Here is a 21,897-nt window from a genome sequence, read left to right on the forward strand (position 1 = left end):
TCTGAGCTTGCACTTTTCATGAAAATGTCTGTTTCCCCTCATGCTATCCCATCACGTCCCATTTTGCCCTGGTCTCAGAGCCCAAGCTTTTAGGTAATTGCACTGATAAATGAGTCTACATTAATGCCAAATGGTCATCTAGGAGGTGATGCTCCATCGTTGTGATGTAGCGCCTCCCCCCCCAGGTTGTTATGCCCGATGGGCGATGAGAGCGTTACTAAGTAGGGGCACGTGGCTGTTCCGTGTCCTTTAAATGACGAGTTGATATCCTGCTCTCATTTTATACCTTCCAAGTTCACACCGTCCATTTTCTCGTTATGCGCTCAAGTTGACCAAAACAAACAGACAAAAACCTCAGTGAATTATGCATTTGGGTCTTTTTTTTTTTTTTTTTTTTCACTCTTGTAAGTCATATCCTTTCTTGAGAAAGTTAGATTTGGTCACATACAGAAATGTGCTTTTCTACCCCTTAATGATATTGTTCTTTAGCGTCCCACTCCCAGGACCTCTTTTATTCAGACCCTTTGGTCGCATGTGGCCATGGTGTGCCTTGTAAGACAGTTAGGTAAGGCTGACGGAAAACTTGAGTTACTAATGTGTATCAGAATGAGGCTGTTTAGTCTTCTGTAACTCAAGGGGTGTGGGTAGTTGGGTTAGTCATTCCCACTACTGGCAGTGGAGATTGCTAAATACTTGTTCAATCCTGATTAGCAGGTCAGGGCTAAATGCATAATTTACCTAGAAGGGGATGCATTGGGCCAAGACAAGAGAGGATTTTGGAAATGGGTTAATTGAGGACTAATACAAAGCAAATCAGGTGTTCATTGTTGCATCTGGAAACTTTTGGTTTACTACACAAAGGCCAGGCTCGTCCTATACACAGCCATTCACCTGGGGGCGGTAGGCTATGGAGATTTGTAGCAGGATTTTGCGAGAAGTGGCAGAATTCTCCAGAGCTGGGAAGTGAATGAGGGTTCTGGTAGAGATGCTATCCTGGTGGATATTCAACACATTGAAATATGTGCTTCATTAGAAAATTATATAGTTTTAGAGGTGCTTACGTAGGTTTGTTCGGAAATATATAGACCGTCTTTGTACATATTAAGATGTGGGAGCTATTAATAAAATTCAGGTGACAGTAAATTTATTTAAGAAAACGAAGTCTTATATCATAGTCTAGCAGGTTGCAGTGCCCACAGTCTTGGAAGTTAATGATGTGGAAGCTTGCTCAAGGCACTTTTGTCCAGATAGCTCAAGTTAGGGTCAAGGTGAAGATTGCCTTGGGTTGCTTGGTGATGGCTGGGCAGCCCTAGTCCATTGGAAGCCAACCCCATTTCCCACAAGCCTGTAATGGTGGGGAGCATGACTCATGAGAAATAGTGAATGAAAATTATAAAAGTTGATGGATACAACGGACTCCTATAGTATTTGCATACTGATAGGTATTTCTTAGTCTGAAATTCCATTTCACTGTAGCCCTCTGGATAATACAAGATATTCCCTAACTTATATAATCTATTAAAATTTAATGCAGCTGTAAGGAAAAAAAGACAAGGCCATCGTAAAAGACACCAGCAATGAAATATTGAGACTGTCAGGTGTTTGTTCAAGCTAGGCAGGATAACAAACTATGCCACAATTTTTGTTTTTTGAAGTTTTCCTTCCTTACTTTTCCTGTATCAAAAGTGTTTTTTTCTTTCTCATTTCAATGCTACTTTTCCCATCTAACCAAATTAATTCTGCCAAATGCATCAAACTTCTAAGACTTTAATCTAATTTCTTCTGTGCTATGAAGTATTTTTATTTTCTAAGGTTTTCTCAACCAAACCACCCCACATGTTTTGTTACCCAAATACGTACTCCTACATTGATTTTCAACCAAGAGAATTACATTGTTTTACACCATAGCAGTGTCTTTCTATAAAATGAAATCTCATCAAAAGTAAATAGTTATTTCTCTTGATTTGATAAGCTATGAAGTATAAAATAACTTCTGAAACTATATCATCTTTAGCTGTTTGCAAAAGGAAAACACGAGAAGAAAACATGGTTTGAATCTCGAGATTTTTGTAAAGCTCTGGGTGGTGATCTAGCTAGTATCAATAATAAAGAGGAACAGCAAGCAATATGGCGATTAATAGCGTAAGTGTCTTTTGTATATAATATTCCTTTTACCTATTTGATGCTCTGATGTTGAGAAAAGTCTTACATTTCTGAAATTGTTGACTCATAATGTGACCTTGAGTGGCTGTATTACATCCCAAATCCATAGGACCTTTTTTAATCTAGTTTCACTTACAAATGCTTTAATTTTATCGATATAAATCCTGTGATGAATTACTCTATGAAAGTACAAGACACTCAATACATGTTATTAAGTGAATAAATGAATTACTTTCTTGCAGTGCTTTATAATGATATATTCTCAAGTGGTGGCTCCTTTTGAGGATATTCATGGGCTGTACCAAAACACACAGTTGCATACTGCTTATAGTCATTGAGTCTTTTTACCTGTGTACTAATTTAGGTTTCAAAGACAACTTTCAAATTTGATTAGCTCTCCTATTTGTCTCATTAGGTAACCATAGAAATCTCGTTAAGTAACCAGACTTGTTTCATCCAATAGTATGAGCTCTCTTTATGTCTTGTAAATTGCAGGGCTACCGGGACGTACCATGAACTGTTTTGGTTGGGACTTACGTATGGAAGTCCTTCAGAGGGCTTTGTTTGGAGTGATGGTTCTCCTGTGAGTAATATGATTTAATACATTGTTTTCTCACTTTATCATGTATTTATTTCGATGTTACCCTTTGGCTTAATCCAAGTCTTTGGTGAAACGTGTTTTTATGATAGCTAGTAACATTTTTCTATGCAAAAATAAATCCAATTCTAGGATCATTATTCTGCCCCTGCCCTAATTTAGTTCTGTTCGCCCAAGGTATAAGCATAACTGGCTGGATTTAAAAAAAATTTTAGAAAACTCATTTAGGTAGCTTGAATAAAATAATGCTTTCATTCTATCATGCAAAATTGGTGTGCAAGTAGTTAAACTTCTTAAAAGTTTGGTATTTAAAAATTTTTATTTTATTTTTATTTCTTAGTGAGAGCGTGGGTGGGGGAGAGGGGCAGGGGGAGAAAGAAAGAGAATCTTAACAAGCTGAGCATGGAGCCTGATATGGGGTCTGATCTCACGACCCTGGGATTATGACCTGAGCCAGAGTCAAAAGTCAGACACTCAACCAACTGAGCCACCCAAGTGCCCGAGAAATTGAGTTTTAAACAAGTGTTGGTGAGGATGCAGAGAAAAAGGAACCCTTGTGCACTGTTGGTAGGAATGCAAACTGATACAGCCACTGTGGAAAACAGTATGGACGATCCTCAAAAAGCTAAACATAGGGGTACCTGGGTGGCTCAGTCAGTTGAGTGTCAGACTTTGGCTCAGGTCATGATCTTGCATTTTTTTGAGTTTGAGCCCCACATCAGGTTCCCTCCCGTCAGCACAGAGCCTGCTTTGGATTCTCTGTCCCCCTCTCTCTGCCCCACCATGGCTTGTGCTCTCCCAAAAAATAAATACTTTTTAAGAAACTTAAAAATAGAACTACCATATAATTCAGTAATTGCACTACTGGGTATTTAACCCCAAAACACAAAAACACTAATTCATAAGTGTGCCTGTACCCCTGTGTTTTTTGCAGCATTATTTACAATAGCTAAACTATGGAAGCAGCCCAAGTGCCCATCAACATTTATGTTTATTCAGCCATAAAATTCCAGAATATTATTCAGCCATAAAAACGAATGAAATCTTGCCATCTGTAACAACATGAATGGAGCTAGAGAATATAATTCTGGCTGAAATAAGTCAGAGAAAGACAAATATCTTATGATTTCACTCATATGTGGAATTCAAGAAACAAAACAAATGAGCAAAGGAAAAAAGAGAGAGGCAAATCAAGAAATGGACTCTTAACTATAGAGAACAAACTGATGGTTTCTAGAGGGGAGGGAGGTGGGTGAGATAGGTGAAGGGGATTAAGAGTACACTTACCATGATGAGCACTGAATGATGTATAGAACTGTTGAGTCACTATATTGTATACCCGAAACAAATATAACACTGTATGTTAACTATACTGGAATTAAAATTTAAAACTTAATATAAAAAGTTGAGTGTTTTATAGCTTCTTATAGAGCAAGAGATCTGGAAACAATTTTTGAGAATCCATTAATAACCATTGGGCCTTGTCAGCCTTCCCCATTCCTAAGAATGGGGAAGTGTGAGGCTGTGACACGTGTTGGCAGTATTTAGTGGTCTGGTCATCCAAGGAAGTGATTTTGTGTAATTTCAGTTCTACCTCCTCTTATAACCCATCAGCAACTTTTCAAGGCACTTGAGTAAGGTGATTTCTTTGATAGCTCCACTGACGCTTGGATTTCATATTGATATTTCTGGAAAATGCTTAGCCTAAAACTCTGTTGGGTATGATTCTACACTGAAACCTGCAAGGGGTTCTACACCCAGCCCTCCATTTATTTCCACTGTTCTTTTAGGCGGAGTTATGTAGCTTTGTTAATGGCATTTCGTAAGTCTTTTTCTTTTATTATAAAAACTAATTATATTTCCCTATCCTACCTATAAAGAGAAAGTTTCCAACGTCACACTGAAATATTACCACTTAAGAATGGGTTAGAGATTTAGGAACACCCAATACTGACAAGTGGAGCTTTTTTCCTGGGTTTTTCCTATATAGAAATCCCACTTTCAAGGCCCTGGATCCATTCTATCAATAAGACCAAAGAAAATGTTATAATAATAGCATATTCTATTCATCTTTGAAAGTTTCCGTGTAGTGAAAGCTATTTCTTTCCAATCCATTTTCATAAACCTTGCTTTCAAAACAAAGCTATTGCAAAAAAAGTGGATGGATTAAAAAATGTTAATATACCTTCCCTTTCTTTCTTTTGTTTAGATAAATGATTGTCAATGGCCCGATTTAAATGACGTACGTAATTAATGATTGCAATGTAATATTTCTGACATAGGTTTCATATGAAAATTGGGCTTATGGAGAACCTAATAATTATCAAAATGTTGAATACTGTGGCGAGTTGAAAGGTGACTCTGGTATGTCCTGGAATGATATTAACTGTGAACATCTTAACAACTGGATTTGCCAGATACAAAAAGGTATGGTAACCTGTCCTCTATTCTATCTCACATTGGAGAACTAACCTCCTGATATCCCAGTGTTTTCCTTTTATTAGCAGAACCAAACAGACAAAGTAACCAAATAAGGGAACTGGCAGGGGCCATCATTTCACAGGATAAGAATGAAGTCACTGAGCACAGATAAATGTTCCAAAGGAACAGAAGATCAAAAGGCCACCCGGGAATCCTGGATGACAGTCACGTCCTCTAAAATAGTTCCCACAAGCTGTGATTCTGGCTCAGGTTCTACAGGGGTGGGAGTTGGTGGGTGTTCTACTCTGTAAGTAGAGTAATACGCATGCTGTTTCTTCTTTGGTATATTCACCCTCTGACCTATGTTAGCCATCCAGTAGGTAAAAGTTTCCCAACATCCAAATATTCTAAATGTTGATTTCTTAAATAAATACTCAACACAAAGAACAAACACCGTTTTGGGGCCCTGATGCTATTATAGCCACTATGTTTATGATTGTCAAAAAGTATCAGTGTATACTTTAACTCATGATCTGGGACTCAGAAAGTTCCACATATCCAAGTGAGGCATTGAGGTCAGAGGATCCAGGTTCTTCTGTTAAGATAAAGGAACAAACAGACCTTCCCTTGAACCACAATATACATAATCTTCCTCATTTTAAAACAGTTTGTGGAACCACATTGCCCTCTGCTGTTGGAGAACCTTGGCTACTGTCCCAACTCCACTGCTAGAGACCCTGGGTTGCTCTCGTGCTGTCTGCTTGTTTTCCTCACTCCTGCATAGATGAGTGCTTTCAAAGTTTTCAGAGTAGAGGAATAAAGAGTGGCCAGTTTTTCTTTAGAAGTCTCCTAGCTACCAATGACTACGTAAGTTTCCTTACATGTTATTAGTAACTCTGTTCTTCCAGATGTTAACTACATTAAGCCAAAAGCTGGGTAACCTGATTCCTTTTATCAGATTCCAATGAAGTCCAGATATATCATTAACTCCTTGGAAAGAAAAATATTTCATTTAACTTTTAGGATAAGATACATTTAATAAACATAATATTCTTTGGAAAAAAAAAAACATTTTATAAGTAAATAGTGTATCTTTAATGGTTTCAAATAATGAAATTTTAAGTAAGTCCACAGCTCATTATAAGATGTGTAATTGTCACCCTGACATTTATTAAATATCTTCTACATACCAATAATGCACATAATTTATCCTACCTCTTTACACATACTACTAACTCCTTTTAGCAGTTGACAGAGTTGAAGGTAGGCAATTTAAACCCCAGTTTGATTTGAAACTAGGCTTTCTGATTCTAAAACTCATGTTCCTTTCTTCCCTTTTGATGACACTATTTGTTGGGTCTGAAAAGTGTCTTCCAGGGGCGCCTGGGTGGCGCAGTCGGTTAAGCGTCCGACTTCAGCCAGGTCACGATCTCACGGTCCGTGAGTTTGAGCCCCGCGTCAGGCTCTGGGCTGATGGCTCAGAGCCTGGAGCCTGTTTCCGATTCTGTGTCTCCCTCTCTCTCTGCCCCTCCCCCGTTCATGCTCTGTCTCTCTCTGTCCCAAAAATAAATAAAAAACGTTGAAAAAAAATATTTTTTTAAAAAAAAGTGTCTTCCAATTTCTAGTGGCTATTACTGTACTAATTCTCTTAGCCTTCATTCTTCTCCTCTACAACATGCTAGGGCAATTGAGGAGTAGAAGAGAGGGAGAGAAGGAAGAGCTACATTTTAAGCTGTTTTGACCCACGAAAATAGGAAAATTAGAAGGAGATATGATTGCGGAAGTTCATGCACACTTTATAATCTGGTTTTCTTTTGTTTTCCAGGACAAACACCAAAACCTGAGCCAACACCAGCTCCTCAAGACAGTAGGTGTTTCCTTATTTCGTGATCTCCACGCTGATAGCCTTTTTTGCTCTTTCCTTTCCTTTCCTTCACCCAGGAAGAACAGAGTTCTTAATATCTCTGAGAACCTTGTGGGAGTATGGATCCTTTCCTCCAGACAAATGCTCATAGGCACAAAAGCAAAGCATTTTAATACACTGTGTCAAGGGCTCTTGAATCAAACCCAAGGGCCCAGGTTTTCTCTTTAGTACTCTATTAGTTCCCCATGGCTGCTGTAACAAATTACCACAAAGTTGGTGGCTTCAAGCAAAGCACACTTATTCCCCCTTACAGGTCTGGAGGTCAGAAACAGGAGCTCAGTTTCACTGGGCCAAAATTGGCAAGGCCATGCTTCCTCCCGTGGTTCTAGGGGAGAATCTGATTCCTTTTCTTTACCACCTTCTAGAACTGCATCCCTTAAAGTTAGCTTGTGTCCCCCCCTCCTGCCCCCTGAAAAACCAGCAATGTAACAATCTTGCTTCTTTTGTCACGTGGCTTTCTTCTTCTGCAGTCAGATCTCCCTCTTTAAGGATACTTGCGATTACATTAGGGCCCACCCAGATAATCTAGGATAATGGCTCCATCTCAAGACCCTGAATTTAATCATGATCAACCACGATTTTAATCAAGATGTTTCACTTCTTTGGGTAGATTTGTTTCTAGGTATTTTATGGGTTTTGGTGCAACTGTAAATGGGATCGATTCCTTGATTTCTCTTTCTGTTGCTTCATTATTGGTGTATAAGAATGCAACTGATTTCTCACAGCTTTCACTTCTTGAACTCCGAACGTCATAGGTCCAGGTATGTAAGTTGTGTTTGCTATGTGATCCCTTTGATGAAAGTAGCACTGGGAGTTCTTTTACCCAATGATGATACATAGGACTTAATGGAGAAGATAGAGTTCCAGATCTGGTGCAGAGTGGATCTCTGCCCTTAGGTAATTCAGTCTGTGTTGGGCATAAATATCCTGCTTATTCTGGGCTCTCAGACTTGCTGATACCTCTGACAAAGCTACTCTGCCCTTTTTACTTTGGTGCATCACACGTACCAGATTCTTGAATTTATCGCAGGAAAATTCATCACCCTTTTCCATTCATTTTTCAGATCCGCCAGTCACCGAAGATGGGTGGGTTATCTACAAAGACTACCAATATTACTTTAGCAAAGAAAAGGAGACCATGGACAACGCCCGAGCATTTTGCAGGAGGAACTTTGGTGATCTTGTTTCTATTCAGAATGAAAGTAAAAAGAAGTTTCTATGGAAATATGTAAGAATATGATTAATTTAAGAATGAAACAGTGACACGTGATAAGCAAAGATAATATCCACTACCTGTGGATTGTACCCTGTGGTGCAATTTCAAATGAGGGGCTAAATTTCAAGTTTCTAAGGTCAGGGGAAGACATGAATGCCAGAGGAGAGGTGGGTGGTGGCCTTAACAGAAATGAATGACCTCATTGCTTAGATATTCAATGCAGAATCATAGCATCCAGAAGCAGTTTTTAGTCTCGGCTTGGTAAGGACCCATATGTGATGACTTTGAGTTCACCAACTGGATTTTCAGAGATTAGAATTCTTAACTAGTTGTTATGTATCAATTCTGGACCCTCTGATTTAGTTTAGGTTGATAGCTAATTTGCAAATCTATCTTAGTTGGACCAAATTGTTGTTAAACGTAAAGCTTGATTATTCATATAAAAATCTTGGTTCTTCCAAAATTATCACATAACAGTGAAGCTATAGCTTATTGTTTTCCAAAGGTATTGGCTTAATATTTCTCTTTACAAATCATCATGGCATCCTTGTTGCTTGCCAGAAAGGAGGTAAGAGGGAAAGCAGAAAAAAATAAGTTGAATATAATGAAAGAATAAAAAATCATTTGCTTACAAAGGTATTCCAGTGTAGCCTGACCTATCTTTATCTTTGTGGATATATTTTGGTTTGAACTTTTTAGGATATTTCCTAATATTGCACAAATATATATGTGGACAAAGTCTTTCCTTAGATGCAAAATACCAAATGGTTACTTTGTTTTAAAGAATATCTCCAACAACCTAATACTATAGGCATTTGCTATTGCAGAAAATGACTGAAGGTATTTGCTTTATAAATTCAGGTTCATATATAGTATGCATATTTTTCTTTTTCTTTTTTAGAAAAATTTTTAATGTTTATTCATGTTTGAATGACAGAGAGACACAGAGCACAAGCAGGGGTGGGGCAGAGAGGGGTGGGGGACACAGAATCTGAAGCAGGCTCTAGGCTCTGAGCTGTCAGCACAGAGCCCGATGTGGGGCTCAAACCCATGAACTGCGAGATCATGACCTGAGCCAAAGTTGGACGCTCAACTGACTGAGCCACCCAGGCGCCCCTTTCTTTTTTCTTTTTTTTAAAAAAAGTTAATTTAAGGAACGCCTGGGTGGCTCATTCGGTGTCCAACTTTGACTAGTGTCATGATCTCACAGTTCATGGGTTCGAGCCCCATGCTGGGCTCTGTGCTGACAGCTCAGAGCCTGGAGCCTGCTTTGGATTCTGTGTCTCCCTCTTTCTCTGCCCCTCCCTCCCCTGCTCATGCTCTGTCTCTCTGTCTCTTAAAAAGAAATAAACATTAAAAAAATTTTAAGTAAAAAAAAAAACTAGAAAAGTTTATTTAAGTAATCTTTACCCCCAGTTTGGGGTGCAACCTCAGGACCCCAAGATCAAGAGTCAGTCACATGCTCTTCTGACTGAGGCAGCCAAGTGCCCCAATATTTTTCTTTCTATTTCTATGAAAAACGTAACTTTGAATATACCACAAAATTTCTGCATGAATCCCTCCTTAGAAAACAACCCAAATGGGTTGCCTCATTACTAAGTATGTTTTGTTTAAGAATTTTCTTACTACATAAGTATGGATTGAACTATATGTCAACTTCCATCTTTTAGGTAAACAGGAATGATGCACAACCAGCATATTTTATTGGCTTATTGATCAGCTTGGATAAAAAGTTTATGTAAGTACATCAAAATAAAGGCAACTTTGCTTCAGAGGAGGATCTGATAAATATCTCACAGTTATTTTGAGACTTCGGCTTTGCTGAACGCATTTTTAAAAATCCTGCTGAGTAGGTGATGGGCATTGAAGAGGGCTTATTTTGGGATGAGCACCGGGTGTTGTATGGAAACCAAGTTGACAATAAATTTCATATATTAAAAAAAATAAAAAATAAAGATGTATATATATATATATATATATATATATATATATAAAAAATCCTGCTGAGCTCTCAATCTAAAAAGCGTCTTAAAAAGAAAGCAAAGAATTTCTTAAAATCCAGTTAAATATTTTGAACATCATAATTCTCAAGTAAACAATTCAAAGTCTGATTTAATCGTGCAAAACTCCGCCTATTTTTGTTTTAGGATGTCATCACATGTTAGTAAGTCACCTGCTAAGGAGATACGTGCTGCGTATATGAATACCGACTTTACCGTTAAAATTACGATTCCCACTTGGACCATCCTTGGTGCACAGAATTAAACCGCCCTTCTATGTCGCCCCACTCACTGCTTTAACAGCCCTACTTTGAAATACCCTTTCAACTGCATGAAATGCTTTCCTTTCAAAGGAATGACTGTACTGTTTTCCATTAGATACAGGGGCCAGGAAAAGCTACGAGAGGGAGGAAATTAGCACATTTTTGGGGTTTCTTTCCTTGTTCATGAATACACATGTTCTAAGTTTGAAGAACAGATATGTCTTCCTGGCTCGTGTGCAGACGTGTTAGCCACATATGTTCCGCTTGACCCTTATTGCCATTTTTGAGTAAACAGAGACCCAAACTCACACTCCTTAATTTTATTTTTTTAAAAAAATTTTTTTTTCAACGTTTATTTATTTTTGGGACAGAGAGAGACAGAGCATGAACGGGGGAGGGGCAGAGAGAGAGGGAGACACAGAATCGGAAACAGGCTCCAGGCTCTGAGCCATCAGCCCAGAGCCCGACGCGGGGCTCGAACTCACGGACCGCGAGATCGTGACCTGGCTGAAGTCGGACGCTTAACCGACTGCGCCACCCAGGCGCCCCTCACTCCTTAATTTTAAAGATCTGAAATGTTTGATGCTTCTTTGGACAAGCCCCCGTTTTTGTTTTATTTATTTTTTTTACATTTATTTATATTTTGAGAGACATAGAGCACAAGTGGGAGAGGGGCAGAGAGAGAAGGAGACACAGAATCCGAAGCAGGCTCCAGGCTGTCAGCACAGAGCCCGATGCAGGGCTCGAACTCACAAACCGTGAGATCATGACCTGAGCTGAGGTCGGACGCTTAACCGACTGAGCCACCCAGGTGCCCCTGGACAAGCATCCATTTTAATCATCTCTAAAATGAGAGGGTCGGATTCGATGATCTCTTGCTCTCTTCCCAGCTAACAGTATCTGAATTTCTGTGATTTGTATAAAATAAGCATTGGCCTGCATACCCTGGGAGAAACCTAGAATAAACACGAAAATCACAGAATGGGCCTTAACGAGAAAGTCTCAATGCTCCGTCTCTCTCTATGGGTGGTTTTCTTTTGTGGGAATCCCGTCTAATCAGCACTGCGAGATATGTTTGCTTCTGGCTACTTCCAGAGCAACTGGGACCTCCATTTCCTCTCTCGCTTCAAGACTAAAGGTAGCTTCTTCCAGGGAGGGAAAAGAAGACAGACTGTCCAAAGCCCTGGGTTGCCGCAGAGGAGCACAATGGCTTGGGAATCACCGGCTCCTCAGAGTTTTCCTGCTAGTCTTTCTAGAATCCTCTCTTCTGTTTGCTTCCAATCCTGTGCTCTGTGCATCTTCACTGACTCAGGTGTTCCCTCACGCTAGGCTGTACCCAATTATCCCGATGTTTGGATTATTATTGCTAAGGGCCTGAATTTTCTCTTTCAGTTGGATGGACGGAAGCAAAGTGGATTATGTGTCTTGGGCCACAGGTGAACCGAATTTTGCAAACGACGATGAAAATTGTGTGACCATGTATTCAAATTCAGGTAGACAACATAACCATCGTCTTGAATCTGCCTCATGGTGCGATGTGTCTTTTGCTACATCCCTAGCCTAAGAGTAGCAAGTTGTGCCCTTACATCGGGCAAGAAAAGCAGAAGAAATACTTTAAGTCTCGGCGACGTAACTGTTAGTTGGCTTAGTTGGCGAGGAGAATGTGTGCTTCACATGTGTTCTAATAAAGAACACTATCTTGTCACTTATTTTAGGAAACATTTTTTTTTTATGTTTTGATTTGAGCAGAATATCCAGAGGGTTTATCTGTCTCCATTATCTCTGTCCACATCTTTGTCTGTAAAATGAGAATAGTGACCAGAACTTGTGTGTTGTTGAGATAATTAAAGATATGCTATTTCTAAACCACTAAACGAATGCTTGGTATCTATAAGTTTAGATACGATTAGATTATTATCTTTAGCTGTTAATGGCTGTTTAGGTAATATATCTGCAACATCAAGTTTATTCTGGGCTCGTAGGAAGCTCTCCATAAAGTTGAACTATTATCGGGACGCCTGAGTGGCTCAGTCATTTAAGTGTGTGACTCTTGATTTTGGCACAGGTCATGATCCCAGGGTTGTGGGATCAAGCCCCCACATCAGGCTCCGTGCTGAGCGGGTAGCCTGCTTAAGATTCTTTGTCTCTCTTTCTCCCTCGGCCCCTCCCTCCCGCTTGTGCTCTCTCTCTCTAAAATAAAACAACAAAATAAAATAAAATAAAGCTGAACTATTGTTAGTTTAAGTGAAAGAACAAAAGGGTACGGCATAGATCTTTCTAGTTACTTGTGTAAAAATGGTGTTGTAATCTCAGCCATTTCTGAGAATCCTTACAAAACATAAGGCATTTTATTTAAAAAAGAGTGTTTTTAAATGCAAATATGCAAATCTAATTTAGCTATTTTGTCCTCTGCCAGGGTTTTGGAATGACATTAATTGTGGTTATCCAAATGCCTTCATTTGCCAGCGGCACAATAGCAGCATCAATGCCACGGTCATTCCTACCGTGCCTGCAGTCCCAGGAGGTTGTAAGGAAGGCTGGAATTTTTACAGTAACAAGGTACGAACACAATTAGCGGTAGTCTTGGCATCCATCGATGTGGAGAGTGACAGTGCAAACTTTTCAGCTGAAAGTTAACTTCCGCTTACCTAGTCCCTTGAGAAAATTTTAGGCAAGAATAGATGAAGGTTCCTGTGTCAAATTCCCTGTGGAAATTGAGAGTATACTTGAAGGATCCAGATAGATGTGCCCTTTGTTACAAGGAAGAAAACACACTTTGCAAAGGAAGTCTGTGGGTGATGAAACTAACTTAACCTTCTGGATCTCTGTTGGGTGATGAGAAAATGTATATTTAGCGTCGATCTGCATGAATAATTTAAATTTCTTTAGGGCAAACACTATTATCTTGACTTAGTCCCTATTTTTTTCTTCCCTCCAAGTGTTTCAAAATCTTTGGATTTGTTGAAGAAGAAAGAAAAAATTGGCAAGAGGCACGAAAAGCTTGCATAGGATTTGGGGGAAATTTGGTATCGATCCGCAATGACAAAGAACAAGGTATGCAGACCATTGTACAATCAGTGATGCGCTTCAATATGTAACATTTTCCCGCTGATGATAGTAAATGATATTTTGGTTTTTGACGAGGCAGGGGAGAAAACCCAAACACATATGGAGAACTATTTTTCAGCTGTAGGGAGCCTGCTGGGCATTTAACATAGAAAGTCCCTTTTGGGGCACCTGGGTGGCTCAGTCGGTTGAGCCTCTGACTCTCGATTTTAGCTCAGGTCGTGATCCCAGGGTTGTGGGGTTGAGACCCGGGTCAGGCTGCACACTAACCATGGAGCCTGCTTAAGATCCCCTTTCCTTCTCTCTTCCTCTGCCCCTCTCCCCTGCTCTCATGCATGCTCTCTCTCTCTCTCAAATTAAAAACAAAAAAAGTCCCTTTTCAGTGTTAATGGCAACTCTGTGAAGTAGGTTATCATCAGCCCGTTTGTGATTTGTGTTCAGGCAGTCTGCTGGTAAGCAGGAGGGTTGGGAGTCAAACTGGCTATTCCCACTTAGACGCTATTCTTTTTCCACCAAGCCAGTTTGTTCCCCAAAGAGCCAAAGTAGAGAGTAGTTCTAGGAGTGAAATGGAAAATTGTTAAAATTAACTCCTAGAGAGTTCACTCCTAGAACTACTCTCTACTTTCACTCCTAGAACTACCCCTAGAGCAGTAAATGGAAATTATAATGTTTTTTTATTGATGTTTATTTACTTACTTATTTATTTAAAAAATTTTTTTTAAGGTTTATTCATTTTTCAGGGACAGAGAGAGCGTGAGCACAGGAGGAGCAGAGAGAGAGGGAGACAGAATCCAAAACAGGCTCCAGGCTCTGAGCTGTCAGCACAGAGCCCGATGTGGGGCCTGAACCCACAGACAGTGAGATCATGACCTGAGCTGAAGTAGGACGCCTAACCGACTGAGCCACCCAGGCGCCCCGACGTTTATTTATTTTTGAGACAGAGAGAGACAGAGTGCGGGCAGGGGAGGGGCAGAGAGAGGGAGACACAGAGTCTGAAGCAGGCTCCAGGCCTGTCTGAATTCGGATTCTGTCTCTCTCTCTCTGCTCCTCCCCTGCTCACGCTCTCTCTGTCTCTGAAAAATGAATAAACCTTAAAAACATTTTTTTAACAAATAAATAGGTAAATAAACATCAATAAAAAACATTTTAAAATGCACTAAAACTAATTTTTAGATATGAACTTTGAACAAATTGAGAAAAAATTTTTAATAAAACATAAGGGTGAACAACTGCTTTGAAGAACAATGAAGGGAAAAACGCGTCATATCCTTGGAGCGGATTGTTAAAACTTATACTGTTGGCAAGAGAAAGACGCTTGACTGCTTTCTCATGGTCTCTTTATGGCCACCTTACCTGAAATAGATACTAAGTTAAATAAGTGAGCCACCACTTTAAGGAGGATGCTGGCCACTGACAGGCCAGCCAGATGAAGAAACCAAATTGCTGGAGGATTTGGAAGGCACCGCAGGCAGCAAGTGAGGCATGTTTGAAAGACCTTCATCTTTCACAGCCTGAAAAAGGCAGGATATGGACCCGTGTGGTTCTGGAAGGAAGATTTAACACCAATGAACGGCAATTATAAAGAAATAGGCCTAGGTTCAAAATTGGGAGGCCGTTCTAAGAATTAGAACGGATTAGGGGCGTCTGGGTGGCTTAGTTGGTTGAGTGTCAGACTTTGGCTTGGGTCATGATCTCAAGGTTCGTGGGTTCGAGCCCCACATTGGGCACACTGCTTCGGATCCTCTGTCCCTCCCCTGATCGCTCTGTCTCTCAAAAATAAATGAACATTAAAAAAAAAAAGGAACTAATTAAATGGGCTGCTTTGCGAATTCTCTAAAAGACTGTGAAAATGCTTACATTGGAAAGTTCTTATTTGGATGCTATAGACTCTAGCATATAGTCTACATATTGATTGGTACATAGCATGAAAGGTGTTTAATAAATGTTTGTATGAATGAATTTATGTGGGTTGTTAAAGGGGAGATGAGGCACTAGATAATTTCTAAGTTCCCTCTTGGTTCTGAAATCCTTTGACTTCCAAAATCATGGTACATCTCAGAAAATATAAGAAAGAAGAAAGACACAGGAACCCAAATGGCACTCTCTCAAATGTTTACTTTATTCCATAAAGGCTGCCGTGTGCTCTCTTGGAACATATTATCATATTATATGATAAATCAACCAGGGTTTCGCTGAGAACCTTTGTCAAGTGCAGCAACTTTCCAGACACGGAAAGAAAAGGGTCAAACCATAGCACACAATAAAAACATTTTAAGAATATAATATTCATATTTCTCTAACTGGCCTACCACATTTTGGGCTTAGCTACCCGGCGGAGAAACACAATAATTGACTTCTTCTCTTAACCACAAAGTGCTGATTCCTGGCATAACAGAATTAGAACCTGGGTAATAGAGACGTGCAGAAGGAAACAATTTTCAGATAAAATAACATTATTCCTGGCAAAGCAAGCACACGTTGTTGAATTCTTATTTGTGGTTGTTGGCAGAAAAAGAAGTCAGGGCTAAAACACTGGCAGGTAGTTAGTTCTTTTCCACATTATTTCAAGTTGGGGTTGGGAAAGGTTATGATCTTGTTTAGGAAATAAAATAAAACCAAAGTAAATACCTTGCCATGCTCTCTTCTCTCTCTGAAAAATGTTGGAAGAAAAAAAAAATTTTTTTTTTTACCTTTAGTTGAGAAATAAGCAAAAATCTCTGAGCTGAGTACTCACTGCCTCTGCTACTCGGCAGAATAACCATGGAATAGTAGCCCTTCCATGGAATTACTTGTTCATGAATAAACAGATCGTTGTGTCTCTTTGGGCTTCTCTCTATTTTGCATTTTTTAGTAAAACCCCAGTGCACAGTCAGTCAGTATCCTCTTTGCATTCAGCAGTCGTGTTCAAGCGTAAGGGTGTGGAAATTGTTCTGGAGAGTCGGTGTTCATCCACCTGGGCAACCATGACTCCTGGCTGGGAGGTTGCTAGCTGTGGAAGGTGGCCGCGCGGTGTGGGAGGCGTGAGGAAGGGCAAGTGGACAGGGGTTGGGGCACCTGTGCCTTTCAGCCTTTCCCAGCTTCTGAATATTTGCCCCCATCCTCTCTCACTGCCACAGAATTGGCAAAGAAGCAAAAGGCCACATTTGTTCTTCATTCTCTGAATTGTTCTAGATCTTCTCTCCTAATGACGTGAGGGCTTAGCATCCAGTTACCCCCCTGGGTCCAAGCACACTTAGCGGATGGCCCTTGACCCCTAGCAGTTGCTGCCCAGAAGGAGTTTCAATCGGGTAGTTCTTTGGGCTCGGAAACTCAAAGTAGCGAGAATTTGACAGCCTCACGCTTCTCGTTTTGACAAGTAGTTTTCATTTTCAGAAATTTTTGGATTAAGAGCTCTCTTTGCCCCCTAGTTATTATAATTAGATCATCTTATTTAAAAAAATCATGACACCCGACAACTCATAAGATGACTGTGTATGAATTAGAAACAATACCTCTTCCTGCAGAAGGCAGGCAGTCACCCCCAGATCGGGGTGTATGGAACGGAGAGCCGTGCATGGGATGGGCTTGAGCCACACTTTCCTCACTGCCATTGGGCAGGACACAGCCCGGACAGCTATCTGCCCTGGCCCGGAGAAGAACCTAGACCCGTATGACGCAAAACTTGCCAAAGTACAAAACTGAAATGATAAAGTGATTTTAAGGTTAGACTGTGTTTGTTTTCATGGTAAGTACTTTTAAATAATAAAGATGTTAATCATGGATTCAGTATTTTAAAATTCTGTATTTTGAATACTTTCCATATGTTGAGTATTTTCCCCCCAGGTTTTAAAAGTATCTTGTGCAACTTTTCTTTAAAAGTATCTTGTGCAACTTTTCTTTCAGCATTTCTCACCTATCACATGAAGGACTCCAAGTTTAATGCCTGGACTGGGCTGAATGATGTGAATTCAGAGCACACGTTCCTGTGGACGGATGGTCGAGGAGTTCATTATACAAACTGGGGGAAAGGCTACCCTGGTGGGAGAAGGAGCAGTCTGTCCTACGAAGATGTAAATATCCGTTTCAGGTCACCTCTCCGTATACTGTCAGCCTGCTTCATCATATTAGTGATGAGTCTTCTTTGACAGTCTACCAGAGTTCTCCCTGATCTGGTTCATTCTTGCAGTTTTTAAGTGTTTCAGACTGAGCCAGCCTTGAGAGAAGGAGTATAAATTCAATTCAGAACTCTTCAGCTCGTGGGGCAGCTGGTGGGGACCCCAAGGGATGGCCAGGCCGGCTCCACTCTGGGTCTCTGTTGTAGTCATGATGTGCACTTGAGCCCAGAGTTATCAACTTTATTTGTACCAGCTGCTTGTAAATTCTTGATGCTTGTAGTGTTGAGGGTTTATGCCCAGTACCTACTACGACTAAAGATCCCATCCTCATCATTATCATGACTGAGCTGCCATTTGTAGACTGCTTGCTATGTGCCAAACAGTGCCCTAGGCCCTCTTGTACGTTAACCTAAGAGACAGATGATTGTTTCTTTATTTTAGTGCTTTTAATCTTGTATCACTGAATAGTCAACTGGTCAATATTAAACAGCACACTAGGCATTGAGAAAAACATGAGCAAAAGACTGTGTTCTTACCTTAAAGAAGCTTACACTTATGTTAGACCTCAAGTCTTTTTTTTTTTTAATTTTTTTTAACATTTCATTTTTGAGGGACAGAGACAGATCGCGAGTGGGGGAGGGGCAGAAAGCGCGGGAGACACAGAATCCGAAGCAGGCTCCAGGCTCTGAGCTGTCAGCACAGAGCCGGACGCGGGGCTCCAACCCACGAACCGTGAGATCATGACCTGAGCCGAAGTCAGATGCTTAACCGACTGAGCCACCCAGGTGCCCCTTAGACCACAAGTCTTTTTTTTTTTAATTTTTTTTTTCAACGTTTATTTATTTTTGGGACAGAGAGAGACAGAGCATGAACGGGGGAGGGGCAGAGAGAGAGGGAGACACAGAATCGGAAACAGGCTCCAGGTTCTGAGCCATCAGCCCAGAGCCCGATGCGGGGCTCGAGCTCACGGCCCGCGAGATCGTGACCTGGTTGAAGTCGGACGCTTAACCGACTGCGCCACCCAGGCGCCCCTAGACCACAAGTCTTATATGGGAAAGAAGATAGTAAGGAATGCAAGTGTATAATGTCAGGATCCCTTATAAAGCCTGTGTAGTTAGCAGGAAAGAACTTACTATGGGATGGAGTGATCTAATCAGTAAACACTTCCATAGGGAGACTTTCATTTGATGCAGAGAAGGAGCATGAGAAAGAATCAATGAGGGCTCTTTTCCTTAAGAGGTTTGAGACAATGATCCAGAAGTTAGGTGAGGGTTGGGGAAGGCCATGCTAAGTGAGTGAAGCAAGTTAACTCTTCAAGAAAAAGGCACCACGTGGGTTTGGGCAGGAGTAAATAGCTCTGGTAGAGCAGGGCTTTTATACAGAAAAAAAAGTAGGAGAAAACTTTGAAATGTTGAAAGCAGAATTTAGAGAAATTTAAATGCCCCAGGAGTGAGTTTGGCTTTGTCAGACAGGCAGCAAGAAAAGGTTAGAGGAGAAAAATGATCTGATCAAAATGGTGTGTTTGTGATTATTAATTTGGTAGCTCTGCGTAGGGTACCTAGTGATTTTCTGTGGAGAAATTCCTTGAATCTTCATTTACATACATGAGGGCTAAAAACTTACTGAAGAAGATGAAGCAGAATGGAGTGATAGGGGATTTGCGGGGAACAATTTCTGGATGAGAGGTGCATTTTGTGTAAAGCACACACACACACACAAATCATTACGGCCCAAGTTTCTTTTTTTGTCTTGGGAACCTAAAGACAAGCAGAAACAACAAAAACAAAATTTGTAATCTCACCACCCAGGAAAAAACACTGTTCATCTTTCGTCGAATTTGTTTCTAGACGTTTTCTGAGCGCAAAATATAAAGTCGATTGCACGGAAATGGAATCAAAACACACAGACTGTGTTGTTACAATTTCAGGAACTTGAGAGGATTAAATACAGTGTGATCGAGAGGGTGGGAGAGAACTCTTCGTGCGCATTTTGTGGCGGAAACATGCTTGCTGTGTCCAGGCTTTCTGGAGCAGAGCACAGGCTGTAAGCCAGGGTAACAAAGATGAGAAGAGCTAAGGAGGAAGATGGGGATGATAATGATGGCCCATCTACGTGTCAGACGGGGAGTTCCTGGGAGTTGAAGCTCATTATTCGAACTGACAGATTCAAGAAGCCCAACATGTGATAAGTCAAAATCTTCATCTGACATGGGATGAAAACTTTGGCAGGTGCAGATTTCATGACTTTATGACTTGCTTTGGCTCATAGACCATCCTATGGAAGCTAGATAGTGCAAACATATCCACAACACAGAATAGAGAACTCTTTCCAGCCTGGCGTACTTCCCTGTAAGATCGCAAATAAGATGTGGAACTTTCTAGCTCTACCCCGGCAATTTGTTCTGAATCCATAATGATGCTTTTATAAATTAAATTAGCAATGAAAAATATAGATTATACTTATTTCCCTTTAACAGCAGGACACCTATTCTGGGGGTTGAATCAGGGGAATTTATGTGGAGAAGATATTGTATTCTCCTAACATTTGGTTGCTAAATTTTGATAGAGATTAATAGAATTTCTGATAGCAAAATTTCTCAGACCTGTCTCTAAACTTACCCAAATCTACCAGGTTGTTAATTAAAAATAGCAAGAGTTCACTGTGAGAGATCCACATGGAAAGTGCGAGCAGGTGCATGGAAAGTAAGGAGCAATTGAACATACTGTAAATGAAATAGGGTGATGAAGGGGCGCCTGGGTGGCTCAGTTGGTTAAGCGTCTGACTTCAGCTCAGGTCATGATCTCACGGCTTGTGGGTTCGAACCCTGCATCGGGCTCTGTGCTGATGGCTCAGAGCCTGGAGCTGCTTCGGATTCTGTGTCTCCCCTCTCTCTGCCCCTCCCCCCCCCAAATAAATAATGAAACATCAAAAAATATATAAAAAAATAGGATGATTAAATTTGGAGGTTAGGAATGATGGATTTTTCTGGCTCATTAATGAATTGATTTAACAATTACTGCTTCACACTCCTTTTCCCCCCCCTTTCTCCATAAATGTACAGGCTGACTGTGTTGTTATTATTGGTGGGAAATCAAGGGATGCAGGAAAATGGATGGATGACACGTGTGACAGTAGGCGGGGCTACATATGCCAAACACTTCCTGGTAAGTTCTACCAAACCTCGCCTGCCCACGAGAGCTGGGGTTATTTAATATTTCTTATAAAATATTAAACCCTGAAAATATTAAAATTGAGAACCTTCTTCTCAATTTTACAGTGAACACTAGACTGCTCTAAAAACATAAAATTTTATTTAAAGAATAAATACATTTATAATAAATAAATAAATAAATTTATTTAAAATTTATTTAAAGAATGGCACCTTGACAGGTTTGTTTCTCACCTCAATCCATGGATGCCCATGACAGATGAAAAGGGTGGCATTTTCTATAAACTATTCATGAGCGTGCCCCTTCATCCATCCGAAAAGTTTTATGCAGATTACACTTGGAGCTGGAACTTTTTTAAACTTGGTTAGAACTTTAGGGTATTTGCCTCCCTGTACCTTTTTAAAAATGTCACGGTAAGAATACCTCAGTCGTGCTTGCATAATTTGAGAAGCATTGACATAGAATATCATATATGCCTCCTTGGTTCTATATTCTCTGCCTTTAAAAATGTAGATCTCGGGGCGCCTGGGTGGCTCAGTCGGTTAAGCGTCTGTCTTCGGCTCAGGTCATGATCTCGCGGTCCGTGAGTTCGAGCCCCGCGTCAGGCTCTGTGCTGACGGCTCAGAGCCTGGAGCCTGTTTCAGATTCTGTGTCTCCCTCTCTCTCTGACCCTCCCCCGTTCATGCTCTGTCTCTCTCTATCTCAAAAATAAATAAACGTTAAAAAAAATTTTTTTTTAAATGTAGATCTCGAGGTGCCTGGGTGGCTTACTTGGTTAAGTGTCTGACTCTTGGCTTGGCTCAGATCATGATTTCATGGTTCATGAGATCAAGCCCCATGTCAGGCTCTGCACTGAAAGCACACAGTCTGCTTGGGATTCTCTCTCTCTTTTTCTTTCCGTCCCCCCGCTGCTCATGCTTGCTCACTCTCTCGCGCGCGCTCTCTCTCATTCTCAAATAAAAGAAACTTTAAAAGAAACAGA

At 40.5% G+C, this 21,897-nt stretch overlaps 1 protein-coding gene across 1 annotated transcript in view; it reads left to right on the top strand.

Moving 5' to 3' along the window:
• MRC1 (mannose receptor C-type 1) overlaps window positions 1-21,897 on the top strand; it is a 98,384-nt gene that overhangs the window by 60,041 nt on the left and 16,446 nt on the right. The window contains exons 13-23 of the mRNA XM_030322004.1: window positions 2,015-2,142; window positions 2,659-2,746; window positions 5,044-5,188; window positions 7,008-7,049; window positions 8,171-8,334; window positions 9,993-10,060; window positions 11,978-12,078; window positions 13,002-13,144; window positions 13,525-13,639; window positions 17,534-17,700; window positions 20,807-20,909. Of these exons, the coding sequence (XP_030177864.1) occupies window positions 2,015-2,142; window positions 2,659-2,746; window positions 5,044-5,188; window positions 7,008-7,049; window positions 8,171-8,334; window positions 9,993-10,060; window positions 11,978-12,078; window positions 13,002-13,144; window positions 13,525-13,639; window positions 17,534-17,700; window positions 20,807-20,909 (1,264 nt within the window). The remainder of the gene's footprint in view (window positions 1-2,014; window positions 2,143-2,658; window positions 2,747-5,043; window positions 5,189-7,007; window positions 7,050-8,170; window positions 8,335-9,992; window positions 10,061-11,977; window positions 12,079-13,001; window positions 13,145-13,524; window positions 13,640-17,533; window positions 17,701-20,806; window positions 20,910-21,897) is intronic.

This window comes from Lynx canadensis, chromosome B4 (genome assembly GCF_007474595.2).
Source record: "Lynx canadensis isolate LIC74 chromosome B4, mLynCan4.pri.v2, whole genome shotgun sequence".
In the NCBI taxonomy this organism is placed as follows: Eukaryota; Metazoa; Chordata; class Mammalia; order Carnivora; family Felidae; genus Lynx; species Lynx canadensis.